We start from the raw sequence: 19,962 nt of genomic DNA, 5'->3' as shown, positions 1-19,962 counted from the left end.
ATATTGCCTTTGCACTCAGAATACACAGATGTTTTTACTCAACATAAGAAATAACATTTAAATTTGATTAAACCTCTGAAGAATCCCAAAAGATGAATATTTCAGGAAAGTATGAAAGGCTAAAAAGCTGTCTGTGTCATAAAACTCTAGATTAGGTAAAAAGCACTGTAGTATACACATTCTCTCTTCACAGTATTTTACTATTACTGTGGCTCTGCTGGTTTAAATTCTTTATTCAATTTATTGACTCTGATCAAATGGTCCAACAGGGGCATTGATGATTACATACTTCTTAAATGTATATTTAATTTTATGGATTCTGTTAATTCATATGAGAGACTAGACAATGAAAAAGAAACACAGAAGAAAAATTGAACAGCAATAAAAACAAAGTATGGACATCCTTTCTGAAGACGCAGATGTTGATAAAATGCAGTGATATCTTGGCTGGTCTGAAGACACATGAATACACAGAGTCCCAAAGAAAATTATTGTGTCCTTCAATCGAGTGTCCAGTACCTATGCAATTAATATTATTAACTATACTTGTTTCAAATCATGGGTGTCAAATCCTCGATTTCTGCTGTGAACAGTAAAAATGTCAGTGTATGGACCGTGTGCCAAGTGTGAAGACCACTGCTACAATGCCACTGTGGTATCTAATCCAAAGAATGTCTTCTCATCAAAATTATTTTAAAGTTAAGATCTCATGATCTTCAAGGTCCCTACTTTTTTATCCAGGAACTCTTCAATGTCCCAGCTTGTTCGTACTTCAGAAGTTTCATTTAAGAACATTGCACAAGGAAAAAGGGTCAATTTAGTCCACCAATTTCTTTCTTTACAATGACTCTTTCAATTCTTTTTATTTCACCACCCAAGCATCGTCCCAGAATGAAGCTGACCACATGAACCAGGCAGCCACTAATCACGTTTCACACTCGGCCAAGTTTCTTTATCAAAGTATCAATACTGAATCAGAGTTGAATGACACCTAATTGCAGTACACAGCATGACTGCAAAAGGCTTCGTCCAATAGGAGCAAAAAATTGCCTCTATTGAAATCAAAGATTTTTGCAGCTGCTATCAGAAGTCCCAAAGTTAAGAACATTACGGTTTTCACAGTATTCCTAATTTTGGTCTGGAGCACAGACTCTTTCAGCTGCTGACATTTCAGGTCAGGCTATGTAATAACCATCCTCCAGATAGTTACATTTACTCCTAAATGGTCCTGAATTTTAATAAACCTGTAGAAGTGAGAGGACACAAAGCTCTTGGCCTTGGCTAAACCCTTCACTGTATGTTTGAGATTTCAACTAGTTTAAGATAGGATTTATCAGTATTACTGTTTCTCTTTGTCACATACTGAATTCCAGCACAGAAGCTTCTGTATGATTCATTGGCACTGAAGGAATGGCACTTACAGATAAACAGTGAGGAGAAGATGTGATGTCAAAACAATACTTAATATTTTACATAGCATAGGCTCACATTCTCACATGCATCTTGATAAACAGGAAGCCCACTCTTATTTTCATGGGAGCTTTGGGAGCTTAGAGTCTTGACCTGTGCTGAAGTTAATTTTAGAAATGAAAATTCAGACACCTGGTAGTAAAAAGAACAGATTTCTGATTGTTGTGAGTTAACCCCGAAACCAGGACCCTTATAATAAAGTGGTCTAGGTTCTGACTTTACCTGCTTTCAAAAAGATTTGTGCAACCAATTTGTGCTTCATATTTACCCAAAAGAATGTTACAACTGTGAAAACCTTTTTAGATCTTGCTCTTCAGTGTTGGTCTAATGTTCATAAAATGACGTTTAATTTTGCTAAAAAAAGATACCGAGTTAGAGATTCCCCAGGATGCTTTGAAAAGACTCTAAAAACTAAGTGTTTACTGGGAGTAAAAGACAGAAACAGGGGCTCCTAAGCAGCATGATTTCATTTTCAGGGAATATGGGGCCAGTACTCTACTGTATCTTCGGCAATTTAAATAGAAGTGGACTTAAGGCAGGTCCATTCAGTTATGATGTAAATGGAAGATAACGAAGTGAGACATTAAATTTACCAACAGCATCCTTGCATTGATTTGACATCTAGAAAGTCTTTTAAACTTTTAAAATATAGAGCCAATTGTAATATTTCAGTACTGAAATGACAGATGTAATTCTTCTAGTTATATTAACTTTATTTAGCTATTCTTAATTTTATATAATTTATCTTAAAATAAAGATGTATATTTCAAATACAATATTCCTTGACATGGCCAGTACTTTTTTTTCCATTTTAGATCATCATATTTATACCATTTGCTTACTGACCTCTCACATCAGCTTTTACAGCAGTTTTCAAGAAGGTAACTAATTTCATGGTTCAGAGCAATGATGATCCTTCAGAACAAAGGTTTGAAGCCATAGATATTTGGAAAAATGCAGATAGCGTAAAAATATAAATATATATATATCCCTCCCACAAAAATACCATCTCTTTGGGTGAGAACAGAATAGTCATTCTTTAACACTTTAAATAGAACTTAAGAAAACATCCCTGAACCTGATTGTTTTTCGGAGTTCATTACTCAGCCACTTCCCCGCAGGCTGATTTCACACTGTTATTCCAGTGAGTGACTGTGTCTTCGATGAAATGATCTGCTTCCTTGTGCTTTAGGCTTCCTCTTGGCCCTGGTGTGCTACTGTAATACGAAATTGATGGCATTTCTTTCTTTTATAGTGCTCTCCACACTGGATGTATTGACAAGTAGGTGTAAAGTGTCTTCTGTTTGCTACCTCCTCTGTCATCTGCTGTGGACACACCCTTGAACAGAAGTTCTCTTTGCCCCATCAGATTGCTGTGGCAGGATTTTCCTTGACAGATAATAGAACTGTTGTGCTGATGTCCTGGGTACCTTGGCTTGTTACTGACCGAGAGGGGGGTGGAGCAGCAAGGCACAGAAAATCCACTATACATTCTAACATTTAGGCTTTATCCTTTATTAGGTAGTGAGTAAGAGACATAAAAAGAATTGAGTTTGTTGTTTACAGCTGAACTTTAAAAGAGACTTGTGTGAACAAAAACTTGTTCCATAGAGCACTGTGACAAAAGAGGTCCAAGAAAACTGAAGGTGTCATTGCAAATTAGCTGATGTAAGTAGTTGGAATGACACTCTTTTATTTCTAGCAAAATTTATATGAACTCTGCCCTTAGTACTGTGCCTCCATACATGCCACAGGCCACATTTTGGCAAGGATCAGCCTGTTGATTTTGATGGCATCACAACAACATGGCAGGATGTACAACAGGTGTCCATGCGCCAGAAGGCTGTGCATAAGAACCTTCAGGATATTTGCCTATCTCCCATTTTCCCATCTGCATGCTTCCTCATGGGGAAAAGACAGCCTGCACAGGTCTTCTACCTTCCTCTGCTCCTTTAGCAAGATCTTACACAGGCTCTTACAAAAGGCTCTGCAGACAAATGGTGGTTCATGGAGCACAGCTTGAAAGCTGCTGCCCTTTTCAAGGAGGAATCTGAACGCAGCTGGCAATGGCACTACAGCTTCTGCAAACAGATGGAAGTTTGAAAGCAGGCTTAAAAGACCAAGTGCACTAAATCTTACTATCTCATGTACCCAAATAAAATGAAACATTTTCTAAATTGAGTATGACGAGCAGGTTTTGAAGGCTGGCTTATTTACTGCCTCTTTACTGGGAGCTGTAGAGTAGAGAGCCCTTTTAAATGTCAGCCCCTAGTTATTTAGATGTCTAAGCTTGGCTTCAGGAACTTATTCATACTGTTGTTTTGAAAGTTAGGCCAAAGCAATCCAGCTGGTAATCAGCCCTGAAATCACCATCATGTCTTTTTCATGGCTACATAGGTGTGAATTAAATATAAACAAAAGCTCATTTCATTTCAAGGCACAAACGTTTGCAAAGAAATTGGATGAAATACAAATACATAATATAGAACTTATTTTAATACTTCTAGATAAATAAATGCATCTCTTTGGAATTCTTTGGACACAGATATCCATGGAACCTCTTCTTTCTCTCTCTTTATATATTTTTTATAAAATCTAAATGCGGAGAGGTTTAAAAAATGGCAAATACGAATGTATATGGAAGGCTCACTGATGAATTGCAAGTCAAAAGTGCTGTATATTCTCATCCTCTATATCTCCCACCTGTCTGCATTAACCACAGGCAGCATTATATAGCAACCACATGGTCAATATTTTGCATTACTGCCTTTTAATAAAATCTTTCAAATAATTTCTCCATCTAAACTTAAATTATGCTTTTAAATTTTATTCTGCCTAAATGCATGGTAGGCATTTCACTTAGCTACACATCAGAGTGGTTGCATGTGACTCAGCAGCACACTCCATAATATTAATAGATACTTTTCAGCTCCCTATGGGAAAAAGCAGGCAGCAAGGATCAGATTCAAGAAGTCTATTTTTTTCTCTGTTGTTTGTTACTTACCACTTAATGACCCACATGTGAAATCAATGGTTATATAGTTATTTTATATAGTAGATTTTCTGTTTATAAGTTATTTTTCTTACTCTAGCATATATACAATATATCTATATATACCCCTGATAAATCTTACTTTAAAGGGACACAGTCAACCCCTTTAAGCCTCACAGTAAATATATAAGGCTTTAAGCTGTCCATACATCATGGTCAGCTACAGAATTCAAGGGTCCCTTCAGATCCTAAAAGTTGTATTTGTTCCAAACCCATGATGTGCAGTTATCTCGTAATATGTATCTCATGTGTCACTGTTTACATTTTATAGGTATATTAACACATTTTGTATCACATCAGTAGGAAATAAAACAAGTGAATAAGTCTGTTTCTAAGACTAAGCCTATTGCAAAAAATATTACCTCTATCTACAGACACTCCCACTGGTGTGATAGAAAATGAATATGTGCCATTCTAGGGATGAAATTCTGGCTACACTGCAGTCAGGAGGAACTTTATACTGACTTAAATGAGACCAGGATTTCTCTCCTGTTTTTCATTTGTCAGTTATGACTCTGTGTAACCGATTTGTGTCTTCCCTCTGCTCAACACTGAAGTGTCAGGTCTGTGTTCATGACAAGAGCGTATTTTTTGTTGTCCACTGTCATGTCTTAAACATTGATCTATCCTGTATGTATTACACTTTATGAATAAACACACAGTGTACACATACATTCTCAGTTAAATAAATGTTTGACCCATTCTGAGTACAGTATCTGAATTATTTTTGCCCCACTAGATCTTCTTTATCACTTTCTTTGCCCTAAACTAGATTATTTTCATGCCCATTCTTCTCTGAGTGAGGAAAACTTTGCCCTCCACGAACAGCTCCACATTATTGTAATAATTTTTGACTACTTACCAAAGTGACATAATTTTGTTCATTTTATCTTTTGCAACTCAGTTAGAAACCTAGTGGCATAGATAGAGACACAATACTACTGTTTTACAAGACATCTATTGTATCTACTTTTGTTCAGATAAATACCCAGTAACTGCTGATTTGGCAGGAGGATTGGTAAGGGTACTACTATTCACAGTGTTTCTTTTTTTTTTTCCTTCTTCTTTAATCTACAGAATAAAGTATTTTATATACATTGGAACCAGTTAATGCCCTTTAGACAAATTTGTAAGTTGTTTCATAAAGCAGGAAAGACATTGCAGGGAAATATGTGCCAAAATGCACAGTCAAAAGGCTTTATAAGTTTTATATATCACTACAAGTCAATGCTGGAGATCAGTTCTAAAACGATCAATGCTCAAGAGGAATGTTCTCATCTGGAGAAAATACTGCCCATTCCCCCTTTCAGAATTTGTTCAGTTCTCTATCAAAAGTTCTGGCTCTTCATATATACTTTAAACTATAAATAAACACTGCATAGTTCAATGTTCTTGATTTTCATTTTTTTGTTTTTTTTGATTTGAAAAATTATTGCAGTACAATAAATTCCTGTTTGGAATTCAGTAAGGAGCAAACAGCACAGGAGTGTGGGTGGTCCGTATAGGCCCAGGAGCTGGTCGTAGGAGTGCTGGAGGAAGTGCTGAAGTCTGGAAAAGGGTGGCTGCTGGGGCTGTGCGAAGACTGAAAGGGGAATTCACAGCCACAGCAGCAGCTGCAGCTGCAGCTGCTAGCGGATTTGGTAAGATTCGTGGGGCCATCGGCTTTGAAGGTTCCTTTGAAAATACTAATTTTACCTGTGGGGAACAAGAGAAAACAAACAAACAGAGAGACATCATTTGTTCATATTAGCTACACGAGAGGGATCTTGACTTAAGATTATACGTGCAAAATCAAGCAAGAGAGGCCTCGTGGTGGCTACTGACTCTATGAGCTACAGACTTGTGACAGGCAATACAACCTCGCCCACTGGACAAGGGCACAAAGATTTGGTTGGACACAAAGAGTTTCAGTGCTCACACCTTATTGCTGACACTTGCAATTTAATATGAGATTAGAAATCAAAGCAAATCTAAACTGGGGCTGGGGAACCTGCACCAAAGTAAAGCTGCATGTACCCTGCAACAATTAAATAAGGAAAAATTAGATATCAATTAATAGACCTCCAACTGGACAGCTTTATGATAGAGACCAGAGCCGAATGAAAACACATCCTATTCTCTGGTCTGACTAAGAAGATACTTTTGTTTTAATCATTAGAATGCAAGTTCTACTTAAAATTAAGATCTCCATATAGCTCCTCTTCATTAGCTCCTGCTTCTAATAACAAGCAAATAAACCAGTCTTATCTTTCATGGGTTATGAAAAGCTCTCATGTTTCATGTGTTTAAATGGGTGCTGCCCTATGTAATCTTGCTGTGTCTTCAACATCTTCAACTGTTTTCCACTAAGATACTGCTCCTTCTTATAAGGATTGTGAAAATGTGGCAGATATTTTAAAGTAGTATTCCGCCAAACGATGATATTTCTGTTCCTTTCACTGAGGTTTCTTCTTAAAAAAACATTTTAAATCATGACATGATTATAAAACTTGTGGACTACCAAATACAAATAAGAAAACTCCTCATTTAGAGTTTTCCTAAAGGAAAAAAACCCAAACCCTGAAGTTTGACTCACAAGAGGTCCAGTAATATTTAAGAGAATTTACATTTAGCATGCATACAAATGAACATCAGATTAGTCTCTACGGATTTCTGAAGTTTTCAGTGCAACTTCAAGTTTCTAATGAGATGCCAGGAGCCTGAATATCTTTGTTGTCCTGTTTTTAAAACTCTGAGATAAGATTAGAAACTTCATTTACAGACAAAGAGAAGTTCCCATTGTCTCTGATGCACTTCTGGTATTGAATATACAGAATATGAATATATGTACCATGCTGTGGTTCATCTCATTGCAAGTATAGACACTTCTTACTTACAGGGAAACACAACTTCTCACCCTTGACTTGAAAGGGATTTTCAAGTAATTAACTTTCACAACATCACTCTGACATTTTCAACTCAACAGAACCCTAGTGAGTGAATAATCAGAAAGTAAGGACAGGAATACTCTGACATGAACCACCATTGAGTTTCATCATTACACTATCACCATATTCCAAAAGGTCTGTGGGTTCTTTACTAGCCAATTGGAGGATTTTTACTTTTCCCAAAACCTATTGGCAACTCTGCTGGCTTCCAGGTCCTTTAAAGCTCTGGGAGAAATACTCAGATCAAACCAAATTCTGTAATCCTCTTAACAAAGAATATACTAGATACTAGATATAAAATTCCTCATGGTGTCTGTGAAAAGAAATGATCTGATCTTTTCCTTGATCAGTGTTACACTCACTGATCCAAGCTGTCTTCTTCCCTTGCTGAACATATGACTTTTTCCTCCTTCCTTACATTTTTTAACAAAAAAGTTTTTACAGCCTTATTTAGAACAGAAACCCCCCCCCAAAAAAAAACCCCAAACAAAACAAAAACAAACAAACAAAAATACAAAACAAAACAAACAAAAAACCCACCCAAACAAAAAAAAAACACAAAAAAAACCAAAAAAAAAAAAACCAAAAAAAAACAAACCCAAAACAACCCTGAGGAAAATAAAAATAACCTGAGTACAAGGTACTTTTTGGTCTACAGCGCCCAGTGAAGGACGTTCTTTGTAAGAGCTATTTTATTGCAGAAAGTTTGGACCATCAAATGCTTGATAACCTTTTCCTCTCCAGTGCAGTGTTTTATACATGCTGCACAGCGGCCTGAAGAAGTACCAAATAAGTCCCAACATTACAAGATTTCTTAAACTCTGAAATATTGCTGTGGGAATTTATAAAGCTTCTGTCTCTGAAGCATGTAAATCTAGAACAGACAGAGAACTACAAATGATATTGAAAATATGGTAAAAGAATTTTTTTGGTCTAGAAAAGCTATAAAATGTAGCATGTTCTTTTTTTAATTTCTGTAGACAAATCTGGTGATGCTCATACATTTTTTGTCATGAAGCACAAAGATCTTATGTGTGATCTCTGTTTCTATTAAAAGGCTAGGGCTTTCTTACTATTCTTGGAGGAATCTGGTACTTCTAATGTAGTTACATAGCTTTTCAGTTAATTTATCAACATGATTCTGATTTCAAGGTAGCCACAAAACTAGTAATATTTAACATACACAGTACCTTGCACCTTAATTTCAAACCTCTAATGAACTCACAGGTCAACATTAAGAGTAAAGTAGCCATTATTTGTTTCATTTCCAATGAAGGGACAAGTAACTTGAAAAATTAATGGGGAGCATCCTGGTTTCAGCTAGGGAGAGGGAGTAAAGAAAAAGTAAAGAAAGAGCATTAAATCAAAGGTGAAATTAGAATATCTCTGGCTTGTTGCTGTGCCATTCTGCACTTCAAGTGACAACAATTCTGGCAGTTTTTATATTCAAAACCAAAAAGACTAAATGAAGAACTGGCCTCTCCCTTCTTATTGAAGCCACAATTCTACTACACATATCTGTTCATTTATTGCTAGCTTGTTTTCTCCTTCTTAAATCCCTTTTGCCTCTTTGATGCCCTCTAGCCTGACCTGTATATTGTGAGCAATTGGGATTGAAAAAAGGACACACTGCCATTATTTGTCTTGAATCTTGGTTGGAGTTCTCAGAAATCACCATTACATAAATTGGTAGAGAACTGTGCACAACAACAACAACAACAATGTAATAGTTGTTTTTATTCCCTGGAAAACAATGAATTTCCTAAAGGAATAATAATCCCATCAGAAAGGCTTTCCTGATTCTGTATTCTACTTACCCCAATACATATTTTCTATTCCTTTCAATATAGTTTGTATTGGAGACCTTGGTCTTTCTAGTGGATTACTGAGAAATCCTATGGGGCTATTTCCCTATTAGTAGATCTACCAGACTGCTGCACTGCTTTATTCTACAACTGAATCCTGCATGAATATGCCACTCGTGCCCCAATAAGGACACAGTTTCTGTTGCCAAGAAAAGAGCTTTAACTCAGCTTAAAGAGAAATGGGTTTCCGCAGAAAAAAAACCCAGCTCCATATTCTGCCCGCATCAAAGAAGATGGTCAAGGCATAAGGAGCTAATCTCTATGAGGACAATGAATCAACATCCTGCCTCTGCCAGAACCATCTATAAACCCTTACAAAGCAGCAGATAAAACATTCATGCAGTTTAACTGATGGAGAAGATAAATGTCAGATGTTTCACTATCCCATCCACAATATAAACTGATTCTTAACTAATGGCAGCATCCTAGAGGGCTTTTTTTATTAAAAAGTAAACCCTTTTTCAGTTTTCAGAGCTAGTGGGAGCTGTCTTTCAGATAGTTTATCCTGGCAGTCAAAAATGTGACCAGACCCATCCTGAAACAGTCAAATGAAAGAAGAGACAGATTTTTTTAATTGTTTCACTTGTTATCTCCACAATTCTCTAAATGAGGATAGAATGAATGGTTTGTATTTTATAGAGTTTTATTTAGTTATTTCATCACTATTGTCCTTGGTGAAAACTGGAAAAATCCTGTTTGACATCTGGATGTTTTTTCCATCTCTTGCTCTCTAATGACCATTGCAACAAGCTTCTTTTCTGAGGTTATTCAGAGTAGCTACAAAAGCAAGGGTCCACAGGTTGCAGTAAACACCCCTTAAATTATATAAAAAAATCCCTTTTGGGCTTCCACTGGCTCCTTCATATACTTGATACTCCAATAGCTTACACCATTACTCTACTTCTAAACATTTTTCCACTTACATTTTCTAAAAATCCTATTCATGAGGATTAAAATAAAAGTCAAATAAAAAGGTGATTTTCTTACCCCTAGAGGATGTGTTCCCTTTTGGAGTTTGTTGTAAGGGCTGTATTTAGGTTTAGGTGGCTTCCCAGCAGCTCTGTCTTTGTGCCTTCTACTGCTTATGTGCTGTTAAAAAAATTTGGGGGGGGGGGGAAGAAAACAGAGGGTGATGGTTCCACAACAGATCGCTTCAGGTTCTGTTTTACACAAGGTCACTCCTCTAATACTAAAGGCTTTTGCTCTACAACAGCATTACTTTGACTAATTCAATAATGAAAGGGAATAGGGTCTCTTGCAATTTGAACAATCCTTTGTGCACCACATATTGGGACTGTAATTTTCATCAGTCCTAAGTTCAACTCTGCTTCCACTATGGTTAAAAAAATTTTCCCACCTTTTCTAACTTCAGCAGGACTTGGTCAGTTTAAAGATAGAAGCCTTTGAAAAACTCCTCCCTAACTCTATAAAGCACCCATCAAATTCAATCCACTTCTGATAGAAAGTTTTCAAGAATATTAGATAGTAAAGTATCCCCTATTTGAGGAAGAAAATAAGGTCACAAAATTGATTAAATTGCTATGCTGCCTGGAGATCCTTGTGAGATGGTTACATATAAAACTAAGTAACAGTGAAAAAAATGCACAAAATCCATTATCTTTTTCATAGGATCTTGAGGTTTTATAAGTATCTTTCTACACGGATTATCTTGTAGTATTAGAAGTAAGGGATCTTTTTCAGAACTTTATTTTTACTTTGATTTTCATTTTCAAGAGAATTATCACAATAAAAAGACATAGAACTTTTTGTTTCATGAAACCAGAAGAATGGGTATTGCTATTGTCCATTATTGAATTTATCTTCATTCTTGTAAAGTTCCTTAACAAGTATTTAATTCCAAAAGGCATATGGAATTAAACTAAGTGTTTTTCAGAAAGCTATGATCATCTGAAGAATGACTGAACATAACTTAGTGTAATTGCAATTTGGAGGTCATGCTTCTCAGAGTGAAACGTTGATAAAAAATGTTAGAAATCCTCTCCATTGCTAAGAACATTAAGAACAACTAAGAACATTACTTAGTGTTCTTTAAAAGTACTGGCTGCATCCACCTTCACATCTTTGTCAAGGCAAATATCATGCAGTACATGAAATGGCAGCATTTATTAGCCCATGACAATTCTAGCAGTCTAAAGACAGTTGTAACCTGTTGCAGCTTACACCTTCTCTAACTCTTTAATAAAGATGTACAACTGAGAGCTTTTGAGAAACCATATTCCATGCAAGGGAAAATCCTAATCAAAACAAAACATACAGCATGGCAGCCAAGTACAATGGACAAATCTGTAAGTTCCATTTGGACACAAACTGTTATGTTGACATGTGCTGTGTTGGTACTTCACCACCATGCAAACAAAGAACAGCCAAGGATTCTCACTCTGCAAGCCAGTTGAGTACCTGTTTCAGTTGTGTCTCGGAGTTTACATGCACATCACATATTTCACAGTGAAATGTTTTGTTCTGAAGGCCTGTGTTTCCTTTATTCACAGGTCCTTTGCCTTTTACGCCTGCCCGGGGAAAGGCTTTTATGGTTCCACTTCCATTCCGAGCTTCCAGCATAGTTTTGTGCTTAGTCCCTGGAGACAATAGAAATGGGAAACAGAAACAACTTTGGCAATTGGGTTGCATTCATTGTTTTATTTTCTTTTTAAAATAAAATCATATGAGCCTCAGCTTGGTGTGATGTGCTATCTTTGGAATAGGACTGTGTTGGTCTGTATCAGAGCCATACTAATGTAACACTATTTCACACCTGATATTTAGTTACTAACTTACATACCTATAGGTAATGCACAAAGCAGCCACACCAGAAAGTAGTGGCACAACCAGATACCCTGATGTGAAGTTAAATGGGTGTGACTTTTCTCATTAACTCCTGCTGCTAATAAGACCTGAATTGTAGTTGCAAAAGAAAAGTAATTTAGCTATTAAAGATGTAGTTGCCTTTGATTTGTAGTCCTCCTGAACAGACTGATAAACAGTATGTCTAGGTAGCTTACAATTAAATCTGTAATTAACTAATTACTCTCCAAACCAGAAAGTGGCAGAGGTTCCTGGCAGCAACCTATGGATCATTAATGTCCTGGATGGAAACCAAAACATGTGAGAAACACTGGTGTGAGAAAAATGCACTTGCTTTATTTTTTTTTTAATAAAGGGTGGATAAAGAACAATGATGTTCTGTTGTTGCATTTTTATTCAGACTGAGCAATTTCTTACACTGTTGACTCCCACACAGGTAGTCTGTGATGATAATGGACTAACTACTGTGTACAGAAGCACCATTCCACTGCTAATTGCTGTATGCATCCACACAGAGACTTGTAAAAACATGCATGTGTGTGTGAGCACACACACAGTTTATCAGCACAGGCAGCAAAAACTTGGAGGGTTGTGTTTAAATATTCAGAATAGTGTTTTGGCTCTCAGCCCAATCAGAATATTTAGTCTAACCTTCATATGAAGTTAAATAGTTTAAAAGGTCACACCTTTATGAAGTTGAACTTTCACCAGTTGAAGCTCTGGCATATAGTAAACAGCATGCAAAACTGATGGAATTTTTTTTCTCATGAATGCCAACCAGTTATAATTTCCATTCTAATTTGAGGTCTATAGATATGACAAAGTTATTTATTTTTTCATTGCATCATAAAGCCGTTGATCATTTTGCTCCAGGAATATTATCACTGTCTCTGCATTTCAAACTTAAGGTTCTCTTTCTGTCTCTTAACTCTACTTACCCTTGGTAACAGGTAGTCCCTCACATTCAAAATCAGGAACTTTCTGTAGGATAGCTATAGGTTATTGCCACCATATCAAATCCCCAGATCTTTTAACCCCACCCACCACAGAGCCAATCAATAACATCAGTGACTGTGAATAGTGGCTCTCTACTACTGGAAATTACTGATGCTACTAGCTCTAATGACAAGAAAAATTTTAAGAAAGATGGAGGTAGGCAATTATCATTTAACTCTCATGCAGCAGCTGCTATCAGTTGATGAAAACAAAGAGAAAAGACATAATTTTAGCAAGTTATTTACTAGCAGACAATATGGAGCTAAGAACTCTAACTCCCATCATTGAACTCTGACTGACTGATGCTCCCTCTTTCAGCCTTAATTTGTTAGATTTCAAACAAACCTAATGGCATTCACACTCAGTTTGCTAGCTGGCACAAGCAAAACTATGCAAACTGTGAACACCAAAGATAATGAAGCAGAGCTGTCATTTAGCTCGATAAGGTTTTGAAGCTGCAAAAGCTAAAGTGTAAGAAAGTGTGCAACTTGCCTCCAATAAATTCCCTTCTTTCCCTTTTCTGAAAGCCTCTTTCCCTGTCATTTTTATACTTTAATAGTTAATGAATTCCGTGTAATTGCCAGTTTTCTGCCACCTCTTTGTCCCCTGCTGTAAGAGATCTAATCTATTCAGGGGAAGATAATTGCAGCGCTCTTGAGACAGAAGAAAAAAAAAGGAAGCAAGCAAGCACTGCTCCATCTCACCACTGTTGTGCGCCTCCAGCTGTGAGGCAGAGTTGACAGCGACTTTGCATAGTGAACAGTACAGCAGTCTTTTTGCTTTTTCTTCCTCAGTCTCAACGGAAGGGCAAGTGCTGCTGCTAGTGGCTGTTGTGGGGATTTTCTCCACTTTAGAGGTGATCTCAGTTGTCATAACACTGCTCTTCCGGATTTCCACTGTTGTCGTCGTTGATATTGCTGGTGTCCCTGTGTTAGCATCTGTGGGCAAAGAGAGGAGATGGAAACAAATGAAAACAAAAAAAATTGTGTAACCTTTTGTGTTTGCTTGTTTACATCCCAATGCTGTGATGACACAGAGAGACAGATTGTGCTGGTGATGGCTAATGGTAATGAACTAAACCTGACCTTATTCTTTGTATTTTGTGTGGTTACAAAATACAGTACTCCCATGTATTGAAACGCCGTGTGTTGTCTCCTGCAGTCTGCTAACACTGAACTCATAAAGTGAATAGAAATGTCATTAAGACTGTACTGTACAACAGAAGAACAGTGCAATAAAAGAAGTAATGTAAATGAACAGCACAATTGGCAGTTAAAATTTATACACACCACTTCAGATGAATAAACATAGTAACACACAATACTTATGCTGATTGGCTAGCCAAGCTAAAGTTTTAACATCTTGTACTAATAAAACTAAAATGAAAATAATTGTCTGTCCTTTATAGCTGGTAAAAAAAATAATTAAAAATTAAGTTGATACTTCACTTGATTTTTCCCAACACTAACACTAAAAAAATGAAGGTAATTATTAATACACATACACATTATTATCCATTATTGCATAATAATGATACATACTAATAACAGTAACCAAATATACAACATTCCATATCTGAGACCTAAACAAACACTAATAAGATTTTCATTCTTCATATCAGTAGTATTTTTGGAAAGACTACAAGCAAGATATATACCCAAATCTGGTAACCTAGTTCTTGCACCGAAGAACTTGTGCTTTTTCAGTAGTTCCAAACCAAAGAGAGAAAAAATACACAATGATATTGTAGTTTGAATAATTTATACATGATGTTTGGATATGGCAGTATCATGTGGTTGTTAAGTACTTAGCAGGGTGGAGGACAGCAAGATCCAGCACTGAGGCAGTGAAGAAGATGGCAGGAAGGGGACATGAGACGGAGACAAAGGACAGAAGTTGTTCTGCCTTTGCAGCACAGTATTTGATCATATTAAGCCTACTGAGTCGTAGCTTTCCCCAAAAGAAATCTTAGTTGCTTTGCTGAGATATGCCTGGATTTGGGTACTTTCCAGCATAGCTCATTTTGGTTTCACACATCCCTTGGTGTTAGTGATGTTCTACCTGTACTGTCCTTTATTTAATTGCTGCCTATTAGAATAGACAAAATAACAATTCTGTAACTTAGAGAGCTAAGTATGTGCTCTGATGCAGAAGGGACACAACTAACTGGCACCACAGTGGTGTGGTGCAGACTAGTACTGGTAAAAAACTTTGTTAACGGAGAACATTCCCAGTAGCTTAGCATGCAATATCAAACTGGAAGCAATGAAAGCACACTGAGAGACCTGAATCAAAACAATTTTAATGCATTGAAGAAACAGTCTAGAAAATTAGATGTTTTTCAGTAAAGACAATTGCAGGAATCCACACTCAGTAGGTTTAATCTGATCTATTAAAACAGAATTATGAATAACAGCCCCAGTACTGCTTTTGGGGAGCTTTTATTGTTTATTTCATTTTGATTGTTTTCTTTGTTTATTTGCTTGGTTTTCAGAAAAATCTTTCAGTAGCAGACAAGATGAACACAGATCCCTTCTAACAATGTGTTATAAAATATGTCCCCACCACACTGAAAGTGCAAAGCAAAAGATTTAGGAAATATTTCTTCCTCCTCTAATCAGCTCTGGAAGCCCTGTGTCCATCCTGGAGACAGCAATGTCAAAAAAAACCCCAAATTTACTTGCTTTGCTGTTAATCCAGAAGCAATACGAATGCAAAGCAACAAGACAGGGTTTGTGATGGAGGGAGCCAAAATAAATTAGATGTTTGGTAAACATGAACTGTGAGTATGGAAGAAAAAGGGCAAGCACTGACAACGTTTGTCATACCTGTAGAAGGTAGCTAAAAATAAGAGAATGTACTCTTCTCCTTGATCCCTCCTACTAGAACAAGGACTATTGGATTACATCAAGAGAGATTTAAATTAGATATGAGGAAATTCTTTCTAATATTAAAGTTTATGAAGCCTGGAAATAGCCTACCTACACAGATCCAGAAATATTTCCTACTGGAGGACTTGAAGCTGGCTGAACAAATATCTACACAAATATGATTCCCTTTCAGTCAGTGGGAATACGACCCTTTAAGCTCTATTAAGTTCTATATATTGTGTATTTTGTAATGTTTCTACATACTCGCCCAGAGGGTTTTTAAAAATTATAATTCATAAACCCAAGAAAGCAGAGTTTTTCATGTGAATATTATATGTATTGACAGGTATTAAAGCATGTAGCAAAAAATAAAGTTCCACTCAAGGTCAAATCACAGTTTGCTTTTTTTTTACTGCAAGTGAGCCTGAAAGTGGCTGTATCCTGAAGGTACTGGAGATGTCAAATATCGCTGCAGAAGGAATGGTGTTACCTTGCTGAATAGTCTCTCCTTATGATTTTTTTTAAAAAGTAATGTTTCCAAAAAATATATATTTTGAAATATTAAGCCATTTGTTGGGAAACTGATGAATAAATAAAGCCCTTGAAGATCTGTCGACAAAACTGAAGAGTAAGCTAATCACTCCTTTCCCATCCCAGAGAATTCCATTAAATGTTTGCTGTCAGTCAGTCAAAAATTGCTGCAGTGAAATTATTTTCCTCAAAACCCAATCCCAGCCCAAACCCCGTTACTTTAAAAGCATTAACACTGCTTTTAAAACATCAGTTTCTGCATCCTGGTACTACTGTACAGTAGTAGGCTTAGCCAATGCACTCTCAGTGAAATGGAAGGCAAAGGGCAGATGGCCCAGCAAGGGGAAAGGGACATTAACGTTCTCTCAGGATTGATGGCAAAGTTGGTGCTCATTCTAATCTTGCAAGAAATTGGATACGTACATCAATCACCATTGCCAGCTTTGCAGTGTAATGGTCAGTATTTAGCCCTAAGCAAAATATAGATCATAATTTCTTTATTTTCCAAAGCAAAACCTGAGGCAATGAATGAAAGAAAAAAAAAAGCTTAAAAAGCTTAAATAACAGCAGATTATATTATTTTTCAAGTATCTGACTTTCTGTATCTATGCTGATCTAATATTTCAACATGTAATTATTTTAAAGTGAAAAGAAAATACAATCAATTATGATAGCTATTTTGGATATTTTGAGATGCATGAATAAAGGCAGCATAGTATATAAAAATTAAAAATTGTAAATGTCATCAGCATATTCTTCATCTCAAAAAATAATCAAAGTTCAGTGCATATATTCTGCATTTTTAAAAGGTGCCCTATATGAATACACTTTATATTCTACTAATGCAAATACATTAATGACATTAAAACATACATAGAAAGCCATTGAAGTTCACCACGTAAAAGCCATGATGCATTCAAAGATGCAAAGCTGCTTGTCCTCATATGAAGTTGAGAATTTTCAGCAGAGATTAAGGATAAAACATTCTAAAAGATGTCAAGTAAGTTTACAAAGAGGCAATCCAATTCCCTTCCTTGCAAGAACTTCTAACCTAACCAGCATGGGTCACTTCGAATATATTACAATGTTGCTGCCTGTCCACAGTTCAGTGCCCTAAATACAGGGTACAGCATTAAAGGTATAAGGGATTTAAAAAAATTAAGAAAAAACACACCAAAAAGAAGTAGGAAGGCATTTGAGTTCACGCCTTGTAAACTGAATCAGCATTCCTTAACACTATATTATGACAGTGTTATAAGAGCTATTTCAATGATAAATGTTCTAAAATTGAGCTGGAAATTCAGCCACAGACAAATGGAAGATTTGTTTCTGGTGACGCAGGCTTGTAGCACTGTGCTATTTTCATACCAGTGGCCTGCAGCAAATATTCATTATTGCAACTGTCACTGCTTGGCTTTGGTATAGAAGTTGATTGCTGATATTGTATAGAACTGGACTCCAGCAGCAAAAAAAAAAAGGGAACACTTCAGGATTCACAGGAATCCATTTGTGCTTCTGGTCTTAATATAGCAACAGAATAAAAACTAAAAATATAAAAATATTACATTACAATCTAATCCTGGTCACTGGAAAAATCAAAGGTCTATTTTAACAAGAGACAACGACAGACGAAAAAATATTCTGTGAGAATTGACTTCTTTGAGTACTACAGATACCATAGTTCAAGTAGAAAACTGCATTGTGATTAAGGTTCTCCTGAGTAAGCAGGATTAATTTTATGTCCCAGCTACAAGACTCATGAATTTTCTTTAGTCTGAAGAAACAGAAAATTACAACTCATGCTTTTCTTCTGAGTATGTGAAAGTCTCACTCATCAGTTCCTGCTACTAAGTCTAAGAATTTCTTATCCTGAAGCTATAAATAGACCCACAGAGAGAAATGTACTCTGACTTCAAACAAATCACAAGTATTTATGAGCATGTTTTTTCCTCCACAATCTCAAGTGGCATGCGTTTAAAAATATCTGATTTAGCACATACCCATACATTCTGGTCTCACTTCAATCAAACTTCGCCTTTGACATAAAAGGATCGAGCATTTGGCCCATAATGCTGTTCAGGAAAAAAATAAACAACCAAACAACCAAACAAAACCCAACAACTTTGCCCCCACAGAAGCTAAAAACCACATTCTTTCTCATGACAAACAGAACTTGATATGAAATATTTCACTATATAAGACCACTTAGTATTGCAGAAACCTCATCAGCTGGCTAGCTTACAACAAACCTGTGACAAGTAACAGAATGCTCCCTTGATACTGGCATGTTCAAGGCTGGGACTGGGACTCGGTATATTATGTTCCTGACTACTAAGAACTGGGTCCTCAGTTTCCCTGGACTGCTTTGAAAATCCTATTTTCCATGACTTCTGTGGTAATTACATTTGAAGATAACACTTAATTTCTTTAGAACCTATAACAGTGGAGTACACCAGAACCAAAGTGTAACGACGACGGCTAACAGATATTTTTGTGCTTGGCTAATTTTATGCTCTCATATGCTGAAACATAAGTGTGTGTGCTAGCACATTGACTGGCTCCAGCACTTAAACAAAACACTGTGAGGAACTTTGACTCAAACGTATCAACTCCTTATCCTTCACATGTGCAGAATACAAACTTGCATATTTTGTGATTGGTGGATATTTGGCCCTTTACAATATATTGTACAGAAAATTATTTTGGTATCATATCATCAAAAATCCAGTCATTAGACTTAGTTTTACATCCAAGACCTGGATTCAATCTATTTTTTATAGATATATCCTTCCCATAATGGATACATTTACTTGGAGAGATAGAAGTATATTTTTAGAACTTAGAAGGACCCATATAAATTTTTTCTAAGAAAAAAATATTACAACAGCATGATTTAGAGACATAAGTACCAAACATTACAGGGTTTTTTTGGCATAAAAGACCAAAATATCTGATTGACAACTGTGAAATTCATCACTTTATGGTCTCCTTCAATGACACAATATGAAACATTGGAAACCGTGCTGTTCACCTGATCTCCTACAGCATGATTACTAAATACTGTGCCATAACAGAAGAGTCAAGAGCTCTGAAGTAATAAACAAAGCTGTGTATGACCAGCCAGAAACAGTATTTGAAAATTCTTGATGAGCTGTCTTTTTTGAACTTGATTTTTTAAGCCTGTTTTTTAAACAGCTATTTATCTGTGTTGTCTCCCCTTGTCACTACCCTGGCTTGTCAGTACTTTCTTGGTCAAGCTCCTTGTTAATTTTCTTTGTCTAGGTGTCCATCAAAATTACTTTTAATATCCAGAAAGTGAGAGGCTGAACAAGTCTAAGTTATTGCCCAAGCTTTTGCTCGAATGTACCAAACAAGCATTACTGAGAAGCTGAAGGACTGCAAACTTTCCCAGGATCAGCATGAATGGC

The 19,962-nt window shown here is 36.4% G+C and overlaps 1 protein-coding gene across 4 annotated transcripts in view; it reads right to left on the bottom strand.

Moving 5' to 3' along the window:
* Positions 1-213: 213 nt before the first annotated feature.
* ZNF385D (zinc finger protein 385D) overlaps positions 214-19,962 on the bottom strand; it is a 427,739-nt gene continuing 407,990 nt past the window's right edge. For all 4 annotated transcript variants that reach the window (XM_048302099.1, XM_048302081.1, XM_048302090.1 and 1 more), the window contains 4 exons: positions 13,838-14,071; positions 11,733-11,911; positions 10,302-10,403; positions 214-6,217 (listed from right to left, as the gene is read on the bottom strand). In XM_048302099.1, the coding sequence (XP_048158056.1) occupies positions 5,984-6,217; positions 10,302-10,403; positions 11,733-11,911; positions 13,838-14,071 (749 nt within the window). In that variant the 3' untranslated portion in view covers positions 214-5,983. The remainder of the gene's footprint in view (positions 6,218-10,301; positions 10,404-11,732; positions 11,912-13,837; positions 14,072-19,962) is intronic.

The sequence above is a fragment of the Corvus hawaiiensis genome, chromosome 1, assembly GCF_020740725.1.
Source record: "Corvus hawaiiensis isolate bCorHaw1 chromosome 1, bCorHaw1.pri.cur, whole genome shotgun sequence".
In the NCBI taxonomy this organism is placed as follows: Eukaryota; Metazoa; Chordata; class Aves; order Passeriformes; family Corvidae; genus Corvus; species Corvus hawaiiensis.
This window is presented reverse-complemented; position numbering and strand designations above follow the sequence as displayed.